Genomic DNA, 22,056 nt, shown 5'->3' with positions numbered 1-22,056 from the left:
GTACCCTCTTAATGATGTCCGATTGAGCTAAAAAATTGCATAGCTTCCTTTTTTCAACGTAATTAGCATTTTAGGCAAGACTTTATGCGAAAATTTAAAACGACCATTTTTATTGATATCTTCCTTCTTGAACACCCCTAGTTCTCCATACAAACTTTGGATCTAAACAGTGAAGTCCCGTTCCAATTTTTTTCGAGAATTTTTTCACCAGGGGTTTCCTGGGACCCCAAACTTTCGCCATTTTTTCGTTCTGCTCCTCGTTCTTGTGTTGAACATTGTTATAGACATTTTTTGTACCTCACAGCCGGTGTGTGAAACATTTTGAGTCCTTTGCTAGAATTACACTCTTAGTTGGACGAAGATTCGAGAAAGTTTTATGAACATGTTATTATGTTTACAAACAAAAAGAACGCCCTCGTCGCGAAGTTAAAACAAATTCTAATTTTTACCGGTTGTGGACAATCGCGATCACGCTCTTACTGGACAGATTGTAAGCTTCCACGTAACCCTACTTGGCACAGATAGCAATCCTTGGTTAGACAGATATTTCAAATCACGTTTTAAAACTTCCTAAGTGATAGAGCACTCCCGTGACTATGAATAAAGACAGAACATACCATCACAAAATCGAGTGGCTTAAAGTTCGAATTTTCTATTCATATAAATCTATTGCAACAAACAGAATGATGTATTTTCAAGCTACTTGCTATATCGCCTTCAATCGTCCCTAATATCGCTTGGATCCTATTTGCGCATAAATGTCCCGCGGGTGGAGGAACGGCTGCCGAAGGGTTTCAATTTCGCGACTGAATGGGCTCCGCGAACAGTGTCCGCATTCTGATGAGCTTGATTCAATTTCATCTATAGCTATCTTATAGTGTTGAATGGTTTCCCAGCAGGCTCGGTGAAAGTCCTCGTAGCCTTCGAGTAAATCGTTTCCAAAGTATCGCGCTTTCGGTGAACTCGTTGCGTAACGGTCTTCCTCCAATATTGGTTCAAGGAAAAGTGGTTCGGTGAAAACATTCGGAAGCGTATTGCAACCGGGAGAGTGATTTTCCGGATAATCGCTGCCGATGGAATCCAATGATTGTTCTGGTTTGAAAGAGGCTTCAAATACATCGAATTCCGCAGGACAAAGATTCAAAAAACTGGTTCTGTCTGCCGGTTTACTTGATTTTTCTAGGTCAAATCCTTGTATCGACTCTTCAAGAAATAGCTCTGAAGGTTGTGGAAGTATCGGTTGCTTTGTTGCATGAACGATTCCATTTTTCTTCTTATTTTCAAACTGCTTCCATTTAGCTGACTTCTCAGCAATATCATGGCAATGAAATGTCAATTTGCTCTCCTTTTTTATTAGCTCTGAGTCAAGAAACCCTCCTCTCTTGGGCACTTGTTTAAGACTTTCCAACTTTGTTTGCTTTAATGGACTATCATCCCTTTTCAATGAAGCCGGTTGATGTCTTTCTCGGATGATTGGTCTCGCTTTTGAAATTGTAGGAAGCTGTTCTGGATAAAACTTTGGTATTGGAAGCCTTTTTGGGGGCACGTGGTCTGGAGTTATCACTTCTGATTTTCTGCCGACACGTTTCTGAAGGGGTTCATGACGAACACCGAAAAAGTCGATTTTCTGTCGCATTTCCTTCGCGGAACGCTCGTTCTGTGGTAAAGCATATTTTTCCGATCTATGATTTTTCTTTCCTTTCTCCGGTATGTCAAAGTCATTAGTTTGTAGCCATTTGGTACACTTTTGGAATGTGCTGTACCGGTTGTCAATCGGTTGACTGAGTCCATAAAGAATATCCTCGTCGTCCGGTCGGCGAGGACTTTTCTTTTCTGCGAATTGTTGTCTTTCAAATCGATGGCTGAGCGGTGTTTCTGGATTCTGCATGACTGCTGCCGGTGGAGTGGAAGTGCGTTCCTTCCTACGGTTCAAGCAATCTTTGTATTGGCTCAGACAGCGAAGCAAACAATTTTTCACAACTCGTTCGACTTGCTGAGTGAGAAGGTCGTTTTTAGGGAAAGTAACTATTATCAGGAAATCAATGGCGTGTTTCGATTGGGTGAGAATTTCATTCACCGTCGGCAGTAGCTCATTGTTGGACACGCCATTGACGAAAGTAAATTGAACAGGGTCAAGACCGCGTCGGGCTTCCCGCGGGCTAAAGAAACACTCGGCCAGGATGCTATCCTTGCGGCAGGTGGTCACTTCGACGTCCGTTTCGGTCACATTGTAAAGCTCGCAATATTTCGTCAGCAGAGTGGGATGCCTGCGAAGAGACAAGCACACAAACCCAGATTAGGTTCGGATTTATGTTTCCAATTTAATACGATTTATGGGATGAAGTCCCACGGGTGTGGAAAGCGTGTCATAGCGCAAAAAGTGTTGAGCGGAAAGCGACAAAATGATAAATATTATTGGGTTGGAGACAGCTTTGGTGCTTTAGTGTTGTTCCACTCACATAACAGTATTTTAAAGAGCTAATTTACCAAGCTTTGACTAAAAATCAACAATACCCTTTGTAATTTTTTCAGCATAATGAATGTTATTCCGCACTCAATTTTGGAACATTTTCGTCGAATGCTTGAGTGACAAGCGAATCTTTTGAAGAACATTTATATAGCGAATCTAAATTTTTTTTAAAAAATGTCGAACAAGGTCTAATTTCGTGTTCTCCAATGGAAACGTTAATTTATGACTTTCAAAGGTGGATGAAAGAAGCACACATTTTTATTGTCATCGTTAGGAAAGCGCGATGGAATACATTCTGACGTTATTAATGAAGTGTTGTTGTCAGGAATGGAGCACATCATCCAACCGAAAATTGGCCCATTTGTCTGGCGATGATCTTAGTTCTAAACCACGATTTTTAGAAGAATCTTCGTTTCGGACGTATCTAACAAGAAGAATTATCTAGAAAACCGATCGGCGACTCAACGCGACATTATCCTTATTTACCGAAACTTTGAACGTGTGTTCGCTCCTGTTATCATAAATATTTTGATTCATGATTTATGAGTAGTTTATAAAAGTGGATTTCTATGTTTTTTACGGATCTATGGATTAACACGGGACGTCTGCAGAATTTTTCATTATTTTTCCAGAAAATTTGTGAAAATAATTCAGAACTCGCGTTCAAGATTGGTTAATTTTTCATGGTGTGGTTCGTAAAATAATTTCGCTTGGATTTTTACTGGTAGTGTATTAGGCTCCGCCAAAGTATCCTCTCTGGGTTCTGGCAAAATTCTGCTTCAAATGCAGCAATCCTTTTCGAAACCTATAGAGCAGGAATCCGATGAAGTTTTTAACCTTCCTTAGGTGTTAATTTTTTGTAACGAATAAGGTGTTAGCGGGTCATCTTGACCCGGATTGCGAATTCAGTTTTAAGACACATTTTCAGCCAAATCTATATGTCCTTTAACCCAAATTGTTTGCTAAAGTATAATTTTCAGTTTCTGGTATATATTACCGTTTTTGATCTGGTTGGCCAGTGGAAATCAGTGTCGAATGGGCTTATGTTTGGCATGCATATCTTAAATCACAGGTTTATTAACAGAATACTAATAAAAACAAAACAAAAATTAGAATGTGTGCATCAAATTTGCACATGATACGACCGATCTTGGATGTTCCGGATTACAATTCCGATGTCGATCCCGACGGTATAAAAGTATCTCTCATAATATTGAATATGCGACAATGCGATCAATCAATGAAAAGAGATTCCAAAGATTTGTAATATTCTTGAAATAATATATAGGGTAAGGTGCGCCAAATCCAACCGTTGGGTAAACTCGACTCCCCTCTGTTATCGAAAATCGGAAGCGCTACGCGAACTAATATCAATGTTGTCGTGTAAAGCATCGGAAATAATCATAATGGTGGTATTGCAGCATTTTATTAGTCTACATTGAGATGCTCAAACGACAATAAGTGTGTTTTTAAAACTTTTGATTTTATTTTTGTGCATCATTGACCACAGGTTATTTCTGATTATTAAAGTGATAGCGTAAAAAATGTAAGTGGATTTAAATTCTTTGATAAAAGCGCATAGATGAATTTAGTTCAACCTTTTTTTAATTGCATCGTAGTGAAAAATGACGCGGTGGGGCAAATCTGACCTCTAAATAGTGGGGTAAATCCGACCGCTTTTTTGCTACGAAAATATCAAATTGAAATATATTTTTGTTATTTTTAGCAAAATGGTAATGTGGTAATGTTTTTTTTTGCACAATGGTTAATTATTACAAACCCTGGGCTTGGGTGATGAGCCTGATGGGCGCGTATACTTGCTTGGTCGATAAGAGTGGGAGATCCGAGCGAGTGCTGGTTCATTGATCTCTGAATCTCATGACTAATAATCATTCGATCGAGTGTTTTGGCGGACGGCTGATATGGATGTTTCTATTTTCAAATGGGGGAACATACTGGTTCGGTTGTTCGGGGACTCATTTGATCTTGAGTATAGTGATCGAGTCATTCGATTCGGATCAATGGACTGTCATCTATAAGAGATGATCAGACTGAAGGTGGGTGTTTTTATCTCTTAAATCGCTCTGTCGCTCTGCCTCGTGAAGATGGCGAGTAACACTCTCTATAACGAATTGGATTCGCTGTTTTCAGAAACAGAGATGACTATCTCTTATGGATGGAACCTTCTCTTAAACATACTGTTCAGCCACTAGTTCATGCTCAACTAGATCAACTTAATAAACTGAAACACGTAGTTTTTGAAGAATTCCTATCCATGTGAACCACATCACCAAACACCTAAAAGTAGTTTAGATGCATGTGATATCTATCTCTTTATCGCTCTCGCAGGTTGATGGGATTGACGATATTGTAAACATCATCAAGCCACAATAGATTCAATAGAGTTATCTAAATATAAGGACCTTCGCTCTTTTTAGTTTCTATTTGCACCAAGTTCTACTACTAGAAATTAATTAGTTCTCATGTTAATAATCCACCAATCATTATTTTTTTTTTCAATTTGTTTATTTGATAAGGCACGTATGCGTTAGCTTAAAGGTGCCATTTTTTCATTGTTTTACATTTTGAATTTCTTAAAACTAGGGGGTTACACATTTCAATATTATTTTGTTTTATATAATGAAACTAAAAAAAAAACTTTACAGCTAACTTATACATATAAAAGAGGGTATAATATAATATTCGTAAGATTAGGGGGACGGGTCATTTTGTGTGTTCTTTTTATAGTAATTCACTTTATGATTTTTAGAAGGGGGATTGTAGGAGAAACTAATTATTAACTAAGCGGAACATTTTACAAGCTTATTAACTAGAAATAACTAGAGAGAGTGGTTCAAGATTAGGGGAAATAATTAGGGCTATTTTAAAGTAGTGGTACTGTTGTGCATCTCTTAACGAGATTAAACATTGATCAACTAAAACTAGAAGATAGGGGGGCACATAAGTTTTGGGAAGATATTCAAGGGGAGAAGGGGGTGAAGTCATACATCTGTGTATCAGTGACATGGGAGGGAGGGTGGACAAGGCTGAACGGGGGGGGGGGTATATAAACTTTCAGTTTCCGGCATCAGGAATTAACGGCCAGGATTACAGATTCGAACGGATTGATCAACTAAAACTAGAAGATAGGGGGGCACATAAGTTTTGGGAAGATATTCAAGGGGAGAAGGGGGTGAAGTCATACATCTGTGTATCAGAGACATGGGAGAGAGGGTGGACAAGGCTGAACGGGGGGGGGGATATAAACTTTCAGTTTCCGGCATCAGGAATCAACGGCCAGGATTACAGATTCGAACGGATGCATCAAGTATTGGGACGCCGGGCGGTTTTCCTCGAGCCGGCAGGGGTTCCTCCAGACGATTTCGTAGTACGGCTCAGATACGGATCGGAAACACACCGCGTTGCGCGTGTGATGTTGTACTGTAGATCTCGTGTTGTTGGTTCATTCGACAGATGTTTGTCTCGTCTTGGTCGTATCAAACCATCGTTGGGGTACGGTAGGCGGAAGAAGGCACTTCTGGGAATGATAAGAGAAAAGATAGGGGCATTTAAATTTGGATATTGATGGTTTTGAGGAACGTGTATATAAGGGACATGTAGAGAATATCGCGGCTTGCTAGTACATCTCGGACCGGGACATTGGGTGATCTTCCTCGGGCCCGAAGGGAATCGAATAGTTGAGATCTGGCAGAACAATACTCGGCGCATGCCCAGACAACATGTTCGATTTCGTGATAACCGTCGCCACAAGCGCAGATACCGCTATCCACGAGCCCAATACGCCGGAGATGTGCGTCCAGCGTGTAGTGATTGGACATGAGCCGAGACATCACGCGAATGAAATCCCGACCCACATCCATCCCCCTGAACCAAGGTTTCGTCGATACCTTAGGGATTATCGAATGTAGCCACCTTCCCAGTTCACCATTGCTCCATGAAGTTTGCCAACTTTCGAGGGTTCTCTGATGAGTAATACTGAAAAATTCGCTGAAGCTAATTGGTCTTTCATATATGTCACCTTGTAAAGCGCCCGCCTTAGCTAAAGAGTCCGCTTCTTCATTACCTGGAATGGAGCAATGCGAGGGAACCCAAACTAAGGTAATCTTGTACGATCTTACAGACAAAGCACGCAGGCGCTCCCAGATTTTCCCCAGAAAATATGGAATGTGCTTTCTAGGTTTCATTGAACGGAGAGCCTCGATTGAGCTGAGGCTATCCGAGACAATAAAGTAATGATCGGTGGGCAAAGTATCAATGATCCCAAGGGTATACTGAATAGCAGCAAGTTCTGCGACGTAAACTGAAGCAGGATCATTGAGTTTGAATGAGGCGGTGAGGTTTTGATTGAATATACCGAAGCCAGTGGAGCCGTCGAGGCTTGATCCGTCGGTGTAAAACATCTTGTTGCAGTCGACTTCTCGAAATTTACTATGAAAGATGCTTGGGATCACTTGCGGACGTATGTGATCCGGGATTCCACGAATCTCGTCTTTCATGGATGTGTCGAAGAATACAGTTGAATCAGAAGCATGAAAGAGATTGACACGGTTGGGATAGTCTGAAGAAGGATTGATATTTTGTGCCATGTAATCGAAGTACAAGGACATAAATCGGGTTTGAGAATTGAGCTCGATAAGCCTTTCGAAATTTGCAATTACTAACGGGTTCAAGATATCGCATCGGATGAGCAATCGATATGAGAGTTCCCAAAATCGATTTTTCAGCGGAGGGACGCCCGCCAGCACTTCTAAACTCATCGTATGTGTCGAGTGCATGCAACCCAAAGCAATACGCAAACAACAATATTGGATTCGCTCTAGTTTGATGAAATGTATGTTCGCAGCGGAGCGGAAACAGAAACTCCCGTACTCCATCACCGACAATATTGTTGTTTGGTACAGCCTGATCAGGTCTCCTGGGTGGGCACTCCACCATGTTCCGGTTATTGTACGGAGAAAGTTGATCCTTTGCTGGCACTTCTGTTTCAGATACCTAATGTGACAACCCCAGGTTCCTTTAGAGTCGAACCAGACCCCGAGATATTTGAAAGTTGAAACCTGAGCAATAGTTTGACCCATTAATTGAAGCTGTAGTTGCGCTGGTTCACGCTTCCTTGAAAATACGACTAGCTCAGTTTTCTCCGTGGAGAACTCGATACCTAGCTGGAGGGCCCAAGCAGACAAATTGTCCAAGGTATCTTGCAATGGTCCTTGCAGATCGACGGCTTTGGGACATGTAATAGAGACCACACCGTCATCTGCAAGCTGCCTTAGCGTGCAGGAATTGACAAGACATTCGTCAATGTCATTCACGTAAACGTTATAGAGAAGGGGGCTTAGACATGAGCCCTGGGGAAGACCCATGTAGCTAAATCGTGATGTCGATAAATCACCATGCGAAAAATGCATATGTTTTTCAGACAGCAAGTTTAGCAAAAAGTTGTTTAGAGTCGGTGAAAGACCATGCTGGTGCAGCTTCTCAGAAAGAATTTTGATAGAAACTGAATCAAAAGCCCCCTTTATATCTAGGAAAACTGATGCCATCTGCTCTTTGCTAGCATAAGCCATTTGAATTTCTGTTGAGAGCAACGCAAGGCAATCGTTCGTCCCTTTGCCTTTGCGGAAGCCAAATTGTGTATCTGACAGTAAGCCATTTGCTTCAACCCAATTGTCGAGGCGTAACAAGATCATTTTCTCGAACAACTTCCGAATACAGGACAGCATTGCAATCGGCCGATACGAGTTGTGGTCGGAGGCTGGTTTTCCTGGTTTTTGGATGGCGATGACCTTCACTTGCCTCCATTCATAAGGGACAATGTTACCCTCAAGAAAATTGTTAAATAAATTCAACAAGCGCCTTTTTGCAGTGTCAGGCAGATTCTTCAGCAAGTTGAATTTGATTCTGTCTAAACCTGGGGCGTTATTGTTGCATGACAAGAGAGCAAGTGAAAACTCCACCATCGAAAACGGTGTTTCGTTCGCGGTATCGGGAGGAGACGCGGCGCGGCACGTTTTCTGTACCGGGACAGAGTCCGGACAGATCTTCTTGGCGAAAGCGAATATCCAACGGTTTGAATATTCCACGTTCTCGTTGGTACTATTACGGTTACGCATACGTCGAGCCGTACCCCAAAGAGTGCTCATCGCTGTTTCTCTCGTTAACCCGTCGACGAACCGGCGCCAATAACTGCGTTTTTTGGCTTTCATTAGACTCTTCATTCGCCTTTCTAACGACGCGTACTGTTGATAGCTAGCGGGTAACCCGTCTTCCCGGAAGGCCTTATATGCAGTGGACTTTTCCGCGTATAGCTCTGAGCACTCTTCATCCCACCACAGGGTGGGAGACCGTCCATGGGTATTCGCGCTTGTTACTGGCTTAGTCTGAGCTTCATTCGCACTGTCGAGAATCAAGCCAGCCAAAAACCTGTACTCTTCCTCCGGAGGAAGTTCTTGAGTGGATTCGATTTTAACGGATATCGCGGTCGCGTAACTCTTCCAATCAATGTTCCGTGTGAGGTCATACGAGACATTGATTGTTTCCGATGGTCTTGAACCGTTAGCAATTGAAATCACGATAGGCAAATGATCGCTACCGTGGGGATCATGGATCACCTTCCACATGCAATCTAACTGTAGCGATGTCGAGCAAAGCGACAAATCCAACGCGCTTGCGCGTGCTGGTGGTGTAGGAATCCGCGTCATTTCTCCCGTGTTTAAGATGGTCATGTTGAAATTATCGCAAAGATCTTGGATTATCTATTATCATCATGAAGACAGCCCCATACCGTACCGTGCGAGTTAATGTCTCCCAGAACTAGCCGCGGTGCCGGTAAGGATTCCGTGATATTACAAAGCGTTCGGTGCCCTACCGAGGCTCTAGGAGGAATGTAGATGGAAGAAATGCAAAGGTCTTTACCTTTGATTAAAACTTGACAAGCGACAATTTCAATGCCTGGTGTCGAAGGGAGGTTAATTCGGTTGAAAGAATAGCACTTTTTGATCCCCAAAAGTACTCCTCCATAGGGGTTACTCGATCCAGACGAATTATATTAAAGTCGTGAAAGTTGAGATTTATGTCGGAAGTTAACCAAGTTTCACATAATGCGAAAGCATCACATTTTAAACTATTTAGTAAAAATTTAAAGGAATCGATTTTCGGGAGGATACTTCTGCTGTTCCACTGTAGAACAGTGATCGAATCGGTGACCTCGTTCGATGACTTAGCCATCGAAGGATACGATCGCTGCAAGGAGGGGCCATTTAGTAGTCAACTGCTTCAAAAATGTTTGCACTATAGGGAGAAAACGTATCAGAAGGCTTTCAAGAGGATCAGTAACATTGAAAGCTGTGAAAATTAAGTCCACTATGTCAGAAAATTTCATTAGTCCGCTACTGGACTGAGTATCTGTTTGAAAAAATGGGACACTTGGGGTTTTTGGTGTCCCTGGAAGTGGTGGATACTCCTTGTTAGAATTAATATTTCCAAGTCCTGGAGCAAATTGCTTCGGCTTTTGTGCATCACTACCGTTGGATTTATTGATTGTAGTTGGCGCACTCTGAGTGGACGACACCTTGGCACCCTTACAAGGCAATGTAGGGGAGGCTGGATTTCTCCTCTTCCTGGATTCCCCTGGGTTAACCAAAGTTCCCTCTCGTGGGTCGTCAGATTCTTGCTCAACATTAGCCAAACCAGCATAGGGATTTTCGGACAGGACAGATGGCGAAGCATTCTTTAGCATTTCTGCATAAGAACGCCTTGAGCGTTCCTTAAGGGAGCGCTTAATTTTATCCTCGCGCTGCTTGTACGCAGGGCATGATTTAAGAGCATGTAAAGGGCCCCCGCAGCAAATACACTTTTCAGTTTCTTTGTCGCAAGAGTCATCTTCATGCTCTCCTTCGCATTTGCCGCATCGTTTCTTATTTCCATAATATGTGGTTGTGTGGCCCAACTGCTTGCAATTGCTGCAGCTCATGACCCGCGGTACAAACAGGCGAACCTTGTCAAGGAGGATGTAGTTGGGAAGAGAGGACCCGGCGAATGTCACCCGAAGCGAGCCTGATAGAGAGTAGGTAGTCTTACCTCCCTCGGTGTTTGCGGTATACAATTGTTTGCATTCCAAGATCTTAATCTGTTCAAGTGAGGGGTCCTTAAAGCAGCCAACCCCGTGCTCCAACAGTTCTTCGCATTTCAGGCCCGGTCCGGACACTACCCCATCGATTTCACAGGTCACACAAGGCTCGTACGCTTTAAATTCCCGCGTAAAGCGCTCACAGCAAGCAATCGCGTTTGCCTGGCCGAGATCATTCACTAGAACACGTATCTTGTTTGCCCGAACACGTGTTATCTGAGTTACGGCCGGGTAATTAGCAGTCAGATCTCGAGAAAGTTTTAATATATTAACCGGTTTCTCTCCGCTCCGAAAATATACCACCCATGGCCCAGAGGAACCTTCTGGGTACTGCTTTATACGGGGAGCAATGCGAGTATTAGGGGGATCAGGGACTTCCATGATTACATCAGATTGTATTTCGCCCTCGGCCATTTAAGCACGAGGGCAGAGCGTTATATAAACGGGAATGTGTCTTATTATTTGATTACAAGGTAGAGTAAAAGTAGGGAAAAGGAAAGAAAGCAAGCGAGGAAAAAAATAAAGCAAAACTTATCTGCAAACAACGTCGATTGTTCCGCACCAGCGAAAACAATGTACTGGATTTACTGCCGGCACCAGCAGAACGGCAGCTAACGAACGAACAAAGCATGACCTTCACTCACTAAAATTTACACACCGAACACCACTGTGAAATATAACGATCCGTTCCGTTCAAAGGTTGGGAGACGTATGAATGTGTGGCTAGTTGCATGATCTGTTGGGTTAGTGTTCCAAAGCTAAGTAACCTTAAGGCGGCATGCACAGGAAAGTGCTTCATGTTTCAGAAACACATACAGTGGTTTTATGGTCAAGAGTGCCTCTAGAGCAGCAGCAGGTGTTGTCGTGAACGCATCATTCATCGCCATCAATACCATCCTCTGAAGATGGTTTAACTTTGATTGGATTGTCATAACTTCTCTCTTCTGGCACCAAACAGGCACCCCTATTCCAATAATGGTCTATACACTTAAAAATATTTACATCTCACAAGATGTAACATAAAAGCAGCGTCACAATTCACTTGAATTTTCATTCAAGAACAAATAAGAATATTTTTCATTTTCTTCAACCGAGTTTTACATCAAAAGAAACACAATATTTTTTTTTACATGTCCAAGCATGTAAAATTCTATTATGAAATAGACAAATACGTCGCAATACTGTTTACGTCGTACGTAATTTTCGATTTTTCTAACTGTGAAACAATTGTTATATAGATCCACTGAATGTGCTTGGGTTTGAGTCTCCAAGATTTGCCGAAAACCCGTGTACAATGTCCGAAGGCCATGCAAGCTTTCTTGATCGATGACAGATCGCCAATTAAATTTTGGGTCAAGAATTACCCCAAAGTACTTCACTTGATCTGTGACAATAATTTCAGAACCAATGAACTGCAACGGACGAGCTCCGGTTGTAATCCTTCGTTGCGTGAAAAACACCATTGATGTTTTATTTGAATTAACTGATAGCCCAACATGAAGACACCATTGCTCAACAACACATAAAGCTTGTTGCATCAAATCAAAAAGTGCGTTAATGCAAATACCGGTGATTATTATATGATAATCATCGGCGAAACCATACGTCGGAAACCCAAGCTCATTTAGTTTCCTCAACAAACCATCGGCGACAAGGTTCCATAGAAGTGGTGACAGCACACCACCTGGATGGATTCGAATGACATGTTGTCCAAAGCATCTTCAATATCGAGTAAACTCCTAAACTTGATTGCTTTTGTGAAAACGTTTTTTCAATGTTGTAGACAATATTGTGAAACAGGGTGGTAGCAGACTTCCCCCGTTGATATGCATGTTGCATTGCATGCAGCGGGTGCTCGACCAAGCTAACATCCCGAATGTAGTGGTCGATTAAACGTTCTACTGATTTGAGAAGGAAGCAGGTCAAACTGATCGATCTAAAGCTCTTTACCTTCTCATAGGTAACGCGGCCACCTTTGGGAATAATTTTTTTTTGTACTTATGCGGAGTAAAGTTTTCAATGGCCCATTTGATCGATTTGGTTGTCACAATGCTACGCGCAAATGCTCTAAAATCAGAACTCAAGGGCAGTCGTCAGTGATGGCTCCGTACAGCCTAGAAATTGTGTGTCAAAAAGACAGTTCAGTACTACATCTTCGCCAGAAAAGTATTGACTATTAGCAGTTCTTATCGAACTGACATAAAAGTCTTCCGATTTCGAAGGTAACTTATTTAATCTTCTAATCTCGTTGAGATTTGCGACATTTGTGCAGAGGCTTTTCCAATCATTTCGCTCATAGGTTCGAAGGATATTTCTGTATACTTTGCGAGCCAATCAAACTTCATCCGACCCGTCCCTGCGTCCGCGATTCCAAGCTCTTCTACTGCCTGAGTCGAACAGGTTCGGTATACCAATAAGCCCAAGTAACAGATGAAGTTTTATAGCACATCAAACTAACAAGCAATTACGTTCTACTCGAGTACGCTTGTTTTAGTTCCACAATGGCAACACTTCTCGATAATCTAGTATTTCTTCGAGCGAACTCGAACGAAAACTAACCTTCGAGCTCGGATCGATATCCAATTGCGAATTCGATAGAATTTTGATCGAATCGAGATGCGGAAGCCACCTTAGCGGTTATTTCCCACGAACTTTCTTTTTTTTCACGAAATAATGGTTGGGTTTACCGGAATAGTATATTTGGAAGGATTTTAGTACATGAGTAGTGAGTAGTAGCGAATAATTGACAACATCTGAGATTCCAGACAACTACGGCTGATTTGTACCTGTATGGGGACGAGAAGGAACTTTTACGCTTGTCCTGAGTTACTTTATGGGGTTTGAAGAGTTTTTGGGATAAGGCGTGCACTTGCAGTTGAAGCTTTTCTTTTTCTATACCGGTTAATGTTCAAACAATAATCTCACTTTTAGGTCAATCTTTTTTTTTTCGAGAGTTGTCCTACTGGAGCTGTAGAGCTAGGTTCTCGGAAGGGCTCCCCGTCAGAATCACATACTACAATTTGCAGACGAGACAGGCAATGTCGCCCAATAAAACACTGCATTAGGCCAATTGTAGCGGGCCGTGATTCTGAATGTGATATTCATTGTACGGTTCGGGTATGTGCGGGCGTAGGGGCTCGCGATCGCGTGTATCATCGCGAAGGGCTCGAACATTTGTACGTTAACGTGCTCGATCGCGTGTGCGTTTGTATGTCGCGTGTGCGTTTGTATGTCGCGTGTGCGTTTGTATGTCGCGTGCGCGTTTGTATGTCGCGTGTGCTAACGTGTATAAACTTCGCGTGTATAAATTCTATTTCATAACCGTGTGCCTTTCGCATATTCGCGTGTGTTCTAGAATGATCGCGCGCGGACCGTGAATCTGATACTTAATTTTTGATTTTTGGTGTACGGTTCAGATTCCAGAAGAAAGTGGGTTCTTACATATCATTAGAATTCCCATTCATATCGCCGTAGAACGCGTGGTCTAGTGGATATGAGCTTTATTTTTTGCCTTTCTCATATAGAAAGGTTATGCAATCACTCTGAAAAACGTCAACCTAATCCCGGCCCGGAGGGCCGAGTGTCATATCCCATTCGACTCAGTTCGTCGAGATCGGAAAAAGTCTGTATGTGTGTGTGTATGTATGTATGTGTGTGTATGTGTGTGTGTGTATGTGTGTGTGTATGTGTGTGTGTATGTGTGTGTATGTGTGTGTATGTGTGTGTGTGTATGTATGTGCGTATGTGTCAAATAATGTCACTCATTTTTCTCAGAGATGGCTGGACCGATTTGCCCAAACTTAGTCTCAAATGAAAGGTGCAACCTTCCCATCGGCTGCTATTGAATTTTGGATCGATCGGAATTCTGGTTCCGGAATTACGGGTTTCAGAGTGCGGCCACACAGAAATTTCTCATATAAACTATAGGAAAAATTAAAAATAGAATTTTTATTTTTGATGCTAAATGTGTTCAAGGTGCATGAAACGTCGAGATTTGATGCAAACTCGAAAAAAAAATTTGACTACGATTCACTTTTTTGGATTTTGGCACATTTTTGCCTTTCTCATATAGAAAGGTTATGCAATCACTCTGAAAAACGTCAACCTAATCCCGGCCCGGAGGGCCGTGTGTCATATCCCATTCGACTCAGTTCGTCGAGATCGGAAAAAGTCTGTATGTGTGTGTGTGTGTATGTATGTGTGTGTATGTGTGTGTATGTGTGTGTGTATGTGTGTGTGTATGTATGTGCGTATGTGTCAAATAATGTCACTCATTTTTCTCAGAGATGGCTGGACCGATTTGCCCAAACTTAGTCTCAAATGAAAGGTGCAACCTTCCCATCGGCTGCTATTGAATTTTGGATCGATCGGAATTCTGGTTCCGGAATTACGGGTTTCAGAGTGCGGCCACACAGAAATTTCTCATATAAACTATAGGAAAAATTAAAAATAGAATTTTTATTTTTGATGCTAAATGTGTTCAAGGTGCATGAAACGTCGAGATTTGATGCAAACTCGAAAAAAAAATTTGACTACGATTCACTTTTTTGGATTTTGGCACATTTTTGCCCTTCTCATATAGAAAGGTTATGCAATCACTCTGAAAAACGTCAACCTAATCCCGGCCCGGAGGGCCGAGTGTCATATCCCATTCGACTCAGTTCGTCGAGATCGGAAAAAGTCTGTATGTGTGTGTGTATGTATGTATGTGTGTGTGTATGTGTGTGTGTGTGTATGTGTGTGTGTATGTGTGTGTGTGTATGTATGTGCGTATGTGTCAAATAATGTCACTCATTTTTCTCAGAGATGGCTGGACCGATTTGCCCAAACTTAGTCTCAAATGAAAGGTGCAACCTTCCCATCGGCTGCTATTGAATTTTGGATCGATCGGAATTCTGGTTCCGGAATTACGGGTTTCAGAGTGCGGCCACACAGAAATTTCTCATATAAACTATAGGAAAAATTAAAAATAGAATTTTTATTTTTGATGCTAAATGTGTTCAAGGTGCATGAAACGTCGAGATTTGATGCAAACTCGAAAAAAAAATTTGACTACGATTCACTTTTTTGGATTTTGGCACATTTTTGCCTTTCTCAAATAGAAAGGTTATGCAATCACTCTGAAAAACGTCAACCTAATCCCGGCAAAAAAAATTTTCGACTCGTTTAGGGTTTCTAGATTTTATCAGGGGCGTAGTTGATGGTTTACGGAGAGGGGTTACACCCCCTCTCTACTATTCGCGCCCCTCCTTTAAAAATCTCCTTAAATCACCCCTCAGACTACCACCCCATCCAGCCCTCATACCCCTCCCTTTCAACCCCATCATCTTTAAACCACCACTATATCACAAAGCATACCAATTTAAGCTGGGGAGTCGTTCGTTCATGGGACTTTCGCCCTCTTCACATACCCAGCCCCGCATGACAAAATGAGTTAGCAAGCAGATAACATTGATCTAATGATGATTAGGCTAATGGAGTATGATATTTTTTTGTTTCAAGTGTTTCACCGTCGACACGTAGCTCATCAAGTTCGTGGCTGGCATGCCATTGTGTATAAGTGCAAAGTGTACTAAGAATGTAATGGACATTTCCACAATTATGTTGAACATAAAAAGCCTCCGTGCCATAGTTTAGAGAAATGAGAAAGGCACAATTGCACCGCTAGGTGGATTAAAACAGGTTTTTTTGATTGGTCCAACTGAATGTATGGACCTAAATTGCTAGAATGAAGGCTAAAGATTTCCGGACGTGACCGATTCATGATCGCGCGCGTTTGCGGGTTCGCGTTTGTAACGTCGTAAGTACTAAAACGTTCACACAATTGCCGGAGTGTTATCAAGTTTACGCGATCTCGGGCATAGGTGTGCGTAGATGATCGCGAAGGGCTTAAGCGTTCGTATGTTGACGTGTTTGTCGCATGTGCTCGCGCGTATGTGACTTCGCGTGTATAAATTCGATTTTGAAACCCTGCGGCCATTCATATATTCGCGGACCGTCATTCTGATCTTTAGCTTTCGGTGTACGGATCACATTCTGACAGGGAGAGAGTTACCCCATATCACTAGAGTTTCCGGTCATGTCGCCATGGAACGTTTTGTCTAGTGGATATGGGAGTTATTTTTCAATTTTATTTTTATTATTTTTTATTAATTAACAAGGACCTAGATTGTTGGTACCGAGGATAGAGACTTCCGGACGATCCCGATTCATGATGACACGAGCGCGGGAGTTTGTAGGTTGACGCTTGAGATCGTGTTGCTAAGTTTATGAGTGCTGAGATTTTCACCGGGGTGTAATAACGTTTGCGAGTTGGGCGTAGGTTGCTTGGAAAATCGCGAGGGGCTCTAGCGTTTGTGCGCTGACGTGATTTTGTAACGTGTGTTCTTGAATGGTCGCGCGAACCGTGAGTCTGATATTAAATTTTCGGTGCGCGGTTAGAATTCTGGCAGAGAGTGGGATCGTTTATATCGATAGGGTTCCCGGTCATGTCGCCATGAGTCGTGTTGTCTAATAGGTATGAGCGTATTTTCTTAATTGGTTCAGCTGAAGGCATGGACCTAGGCTTCAAGGATCAAGAATAGACTTCCGGACGTGATCGATACGTAACCGCGTGCGCGAGGGCTTTTTTATAGGTTCATGCTTGAGACCGCGTTTGAGAATGTGTAAGTGTTAAGAGGTTCACTATCACCATCTTTGCTGACCCAGCTGAAGGCGGGTGTAGAATGGTAGTATGGGACTCGAAAAGAAGAAATAAAGGACAATATATGAGAGACGTAATAGATTAGATAGGTACAAGATACAGCTGAATTTATGATCATCACATGAAAGACATACATTAGTACTTCAAACTCTACCAATACTTGAATAGCCAACCACCACACATAGCACATCCTTTCTTTTTATGTCGCTAGCCGTGCATTGAAGTATGCCTAAAACTCTGAACTAGGCTCCGTCGAGTCCAGTCCGTCATCTGTCCGTCTCGTTCTGTCGTGTCTGGGGCTTCCAGGTTACATGCATTCACCAGACGCGACTAGCTTATGTCAGCTTAATTGTGCACTGGTTTCGTAGAATCGAGGCGATCATCGAAATGATAGATCCTACGAGTGAATGCACTTGGCCCAGTCACCTGTCGAGCATTTGTATATTTGCGAGTTTGAATGTTTACGTGTGTATGGGAAGTGTTGTGTGTTGAGATATGTGTGTTACCTGTAAATAATAAGTTAATACAAATAATATTTAATGTGTTAAAATAAGACATGTGTAATATGCTACATGCAGTTTTTGGTCGTTCCTACTTATCTGATTCAATTGAGTATGAGAGTACATCTCAATTCTTCTAAAACCTGTCGACGTCTGATGGTAGCGAATAGTCATTGTTGGCAGCAATGTTACCCTTTTTTGATGAATGAACTCGGAGAGGTCATCATAGGAATGTGACGCATGAGACCGAAAATAAATAAAACAAAATGAAATAAAGAGAAGAGTTAATATTATTATTGAGTATTATTTGAACAACACACATGTAACATGCAATAAAACTACTTGGAATCGTCTAAATGCCAGGAAATGATATATATTTACTATTAACTATGCTGACAGGGAATAGATGATTGATGTGCGTCGGTAAATTAATCGTACCTTCATTTATCCAATCCGAATGAGTCGCATCGAATGCACGAATTGAACACCGATAAAAAGTGATCCAAAGAAGGATTACCCACTATTCTATCATATAAGCCAGTTCTGCATCCATTCCCTGACCCATATGTCACAAATACTCCGACGAACACATACACAGATAGACATACGACTAGCACATAACAATTTTACACTAGTACTAAAAACTACAATTATTACAACACAACACAACTAATAGGGTTCAACTGTTAATTTTTAATGCGCCTGTGCACATTGACGAGATCGACCGATAAATCGACACACAATGACTCCCACTGCGAGCCGTGCTCAAAAAGACAGCCGTTATGCTGTTGAACAATGTCTGTAAACACAGCCCACAGAAAAAGTCAATCCACTGCGACCAGCCAATCGTCCACGCCAGTGTGCACAGGTTCTTAGCTGACTGTTAGTTTGGGCTGGTGCAGAGTATGAAATAACAAAAAAAAGGCCCATAAGCCCTCTCGGTCTCCTCGATGCACCACTATCGAGGCGTAATGCAATAACCATCTTAAAGCAGGTGTCTGCTCAAATATGCTTGAAGATGTTTTCAATACCGTCAAACCCGTCAGCCTAGGAGAGGGAATCTCACTTTTAGGTGAATCTTTTTGGGCTTAAAAAGTCCATACACGCGAGTGAAGATACCATTGATCCACACTCAACCGTTCTGTTAATTGGGCTGCATGATTTTCAAATTTCAATAGCTCGTTGATATATGCTTCTAATTTGGACAATTTTGAACGAAAGACTACAAAAGACACATTTATCCAAGACCTGGCAAATAAACATTGGAGTCAAAATTAAATTCCTTTCCGTATGTTGTTAGATCTTGAATTTGACACAGCTTTGCAGAAAATATTTAGAGTGGGTCCAGATTCAGTGCTTCCAGCGGAACATTCAATGCAGGTAACTCAGCCACCCGTCAGACGACGAAAATAATTGGCAGATGGATGCAAAACACTTCGCAAAAACTTGCATCCTGCTGTTTCACTCTTGGGCCAAGAGAACACGAACGCGAGGCGACAAGCTTTTTCTCTTTGCTTTTTACAAGCGCGATAACGATTTTGGGTTTTGACATAAGCATAACTGCTTCCCTAGGACGTGTGAAATTTTCATCTTTTTGTGGACGACACTGGCCTGTTTGAAGTTAGTTTTTGCTGAGGTTGAGTGGCAGGTCCGCAATCGACACTAATATTGATTGCTTTTCCGCTTAATTTTTGGAGAACAGAAGTACTCCATTCACTTTCAAGAGGTAAAGGTTTGTATTTCACTAGTACGTTGATAAGTCTATTTAAAATGAACTACTGTGAATGAAAATGACCAGATATTTTCGATTAAATCTAATTAAAACGTCAATTTCAATATACTGTTCAGCATCGTATTGGATGGAATTGTTCATTTTTCACATTACTCGTAAAAAATCGATAGTTCGTTCAAACTGCAGAGCAATACATGCTGATGCCAATTGCTTTTTCTTCATATGCAAAACTTTGAATAGAGTAAAAAGTAAATCTTTTTAGTCGTCCAAAATTTGCCCTTGAGGCAGTGATTTAGGCAAAAATAAATAGTAAAAAAATATTGCTTCTATAGTTTTAACTGATCGAGATCAAAATCAATATTGTCTGAATATAGCTCAACTTTACCCAATTATATTTTGCCGAGAACCCCAAATCTTCTAGATACACATTTAATGCACAAGAAACTTTCTTCATCGAAAGTAGTGGTAAAATAGAAGTATCAAGTTATCTTGATAGAAGCCAAAATCGTCAAAATGTTTCTTGATTTTACCCCGAAGGCTCTAAAACTTCAAGTTTCATATAAGAACACTAGAGGTTTTGTTCATCGAAAGTAGCTTCCTGCTCAACTGTGCACTGTAGTTTGACCTTCTCATCACCCACCATATTGAATAAATATTATCAAACAAAAGCCAGCAAGGATGCCAATTACTGTTGCAATTGTTTAGAAATCGTTAAGAACGAAAAGATACGTGTTGTAGTAACAAGCAGCAATGAAGTAATAAGCGACACATTTACTACAAAAGTAAGATATGGATGGAAAAACTTGTTGGTTTACTTTTCATTAAATAACTTGTTTTGCTACGAAAATTTCGAGTTTCAAAACACACATAAATAAAACTCGAGGAAAAATATTTCATTACCATTCTTTCTCGAAGTTGAATCAGCAGAGACTGAGATAAATAATAGAATAATTTTCCTCTTTTCAATTCCATACTTACTTTTTGCTCTTGAACACCACCTCCGAGGAGCTCAAATCCTGCAGCGTAAATGACCGATTGTAGTGGATTAGTGCCTGCACACGCAAGTCCGCCAGCAGCTTGCGGTAATCCTCTTTGATCGAATGATTGCGTTGCCGTTCCGGTTCTTCGCAGAAAATGTTCTTCAACGTAACCGTCGTACCCCGAGACTTTCGTGCGTAGTTGTACTGTGATACGGAGTCGAAATTCCGCTGTGATCTCTCGTTAGTCCGGATAGATTGTTTAAACAGTCTCGAGTGGGATTTGGCGTCCCTTGATAGGCCGTCCAGGGATTCAATCAGAACCTCCTCGCATTTGTTGACTATTTCGGTTAGAGATGAGCCGGTAAGCCGAGCAAATTGTTTTGTTTGTTTCTTTTTTTCGAAGTCGATATTTAGCAGGCAGCTGTAGCACCAGGGGAAAAATGGTCACAATCTCTTTCATGGTAATGAAAACAAACGGACAATGCCCCTTACCAGTTGCCTATACTTTGCAATTCCTCCTTGCTGATTCCATCCCCGTTGTCCAGTACTTGTATCCAAAATAACTCCAAGCAGACCCGAATCGCAATGGAGGAACTGTTTGCATCAAGAGAATTTTTCAGCTAATTGGAAAAAAGAAAACTTTTCTTGGATAAGGTATCGTAAAACGACGACGTGCTTTTCACTGTAATGCAACTTATTTTTTCTAGGATTCGTTACAACGTCCTTACTTACCAGTGCAATCACAATTTCGGACAGTGAGTCCATCGACGGTGCTCAAAGCAGAGTCAATAGTAAATAATACGTTGACGGAACGACTTGTTTTATTTACTAACAAGTCGCCATGCCGCAAGCGATGTGCTCTTCGATTGAATGCCACCTTTTCGAACAGGGTGGAAGTGAGACAGGAAGCGTTTCGATCTGTTTGAACGAGAGCTCGGAAACTAACGGAATGATTTCCTAAAAGCGTTTTTTTTTGTTTTTATACAGTGAAGTGTACAAAAGGGATGAAGTTTGCAGTAGTGTAGACGGTGTCAGCAACGAAAATGCCATAAGAGTATTTTTGTTATATAAAATAGCTTTTCTATCGTAGCATTTACCGGTTTCACGCCATCGAAATACAATGGAATGATTTTATTGTTATTTCGAGGCGCAAATCATATATTTATCAGTTGCTACTAGTTGAAGAAAACGTGTTTGAGCATCGCCTACTGTTCTTAAAATGCGAGATTTTAATTTTCGATTTCGAATTTTTCGTGTTTATGTTGTATTGATAGAAAATATTACAAATTGGGCTTTTAAGTAAACCTAAGCATACGCGATAAACTACAAAATTTCAAACAGACAGATCCGACATACTTTTGAAATTTTTTGAAGTTGTCAAAATAACATCGCATCGCATTTTCCGACTCTTGCCGCTCCGTCGTTGATGGACTATCTTAGCCAGGCATTCTCGCCATCTCTATGAGCTCAGAAGTCTTTCGCTTATAAATCCCCAGACCAAATCGTCTTCACCCGCAAAATC

General features: G+C 41.5%; 2 protein-coding genes across 7 annotated transcripts in view; one reads left to right on the top strand and one right to left on the bottom strand.

Annotated features, from left to right (window-relative positions):
- Positions 1-22,056, top strand: part of LOC131689849 (protein furry) — a 411,320-nt gene that overhangs the window by 164,985 nt on the left and 224,279 nt on the right. The window lies entirely within an intron of this gene.
- LOC131689850 (uncharacterized) lies at positions 721-21,620 on the bottom strand. The gene is made up of 4 exons (XM_058975190.1): positions 21,267-21,620; positions 21,027-21,154; positions 20,533-20,955; positions 721-2,267 (listed from the first exon to the last, which is right to left on the bottom strand). The coding sequence occupies exons 1-4, from the start codon at positions 21,297-21,299 to the stop codon at positions 728-730; spliced, it is 2,124 nt and encodes a 707-aa protein (XP_058831173.1). The 5' UTR covers positions 21,300-21,620; the 3' UTR covers positions 721-727.

The sequence above is a fragment of the Topomyia yanbarensis genome, chromosome 3 (genome assembly GCF_030247195.1).
Source record: "Topomyia yanbarensis strain Yona2022 chromosome 3, ASM3024719v1, whole genome shotgun sequence".
NCBI classification, from domain to species: Eukaryota; Metazoa; Arthropoda; class Insecta; order Diptera; family Culicidae; genus Topomyia; species Topomyia yanbarensis.
This window is presented reverse-complemented; position numbering and strand designations above follow the sequence as displayed.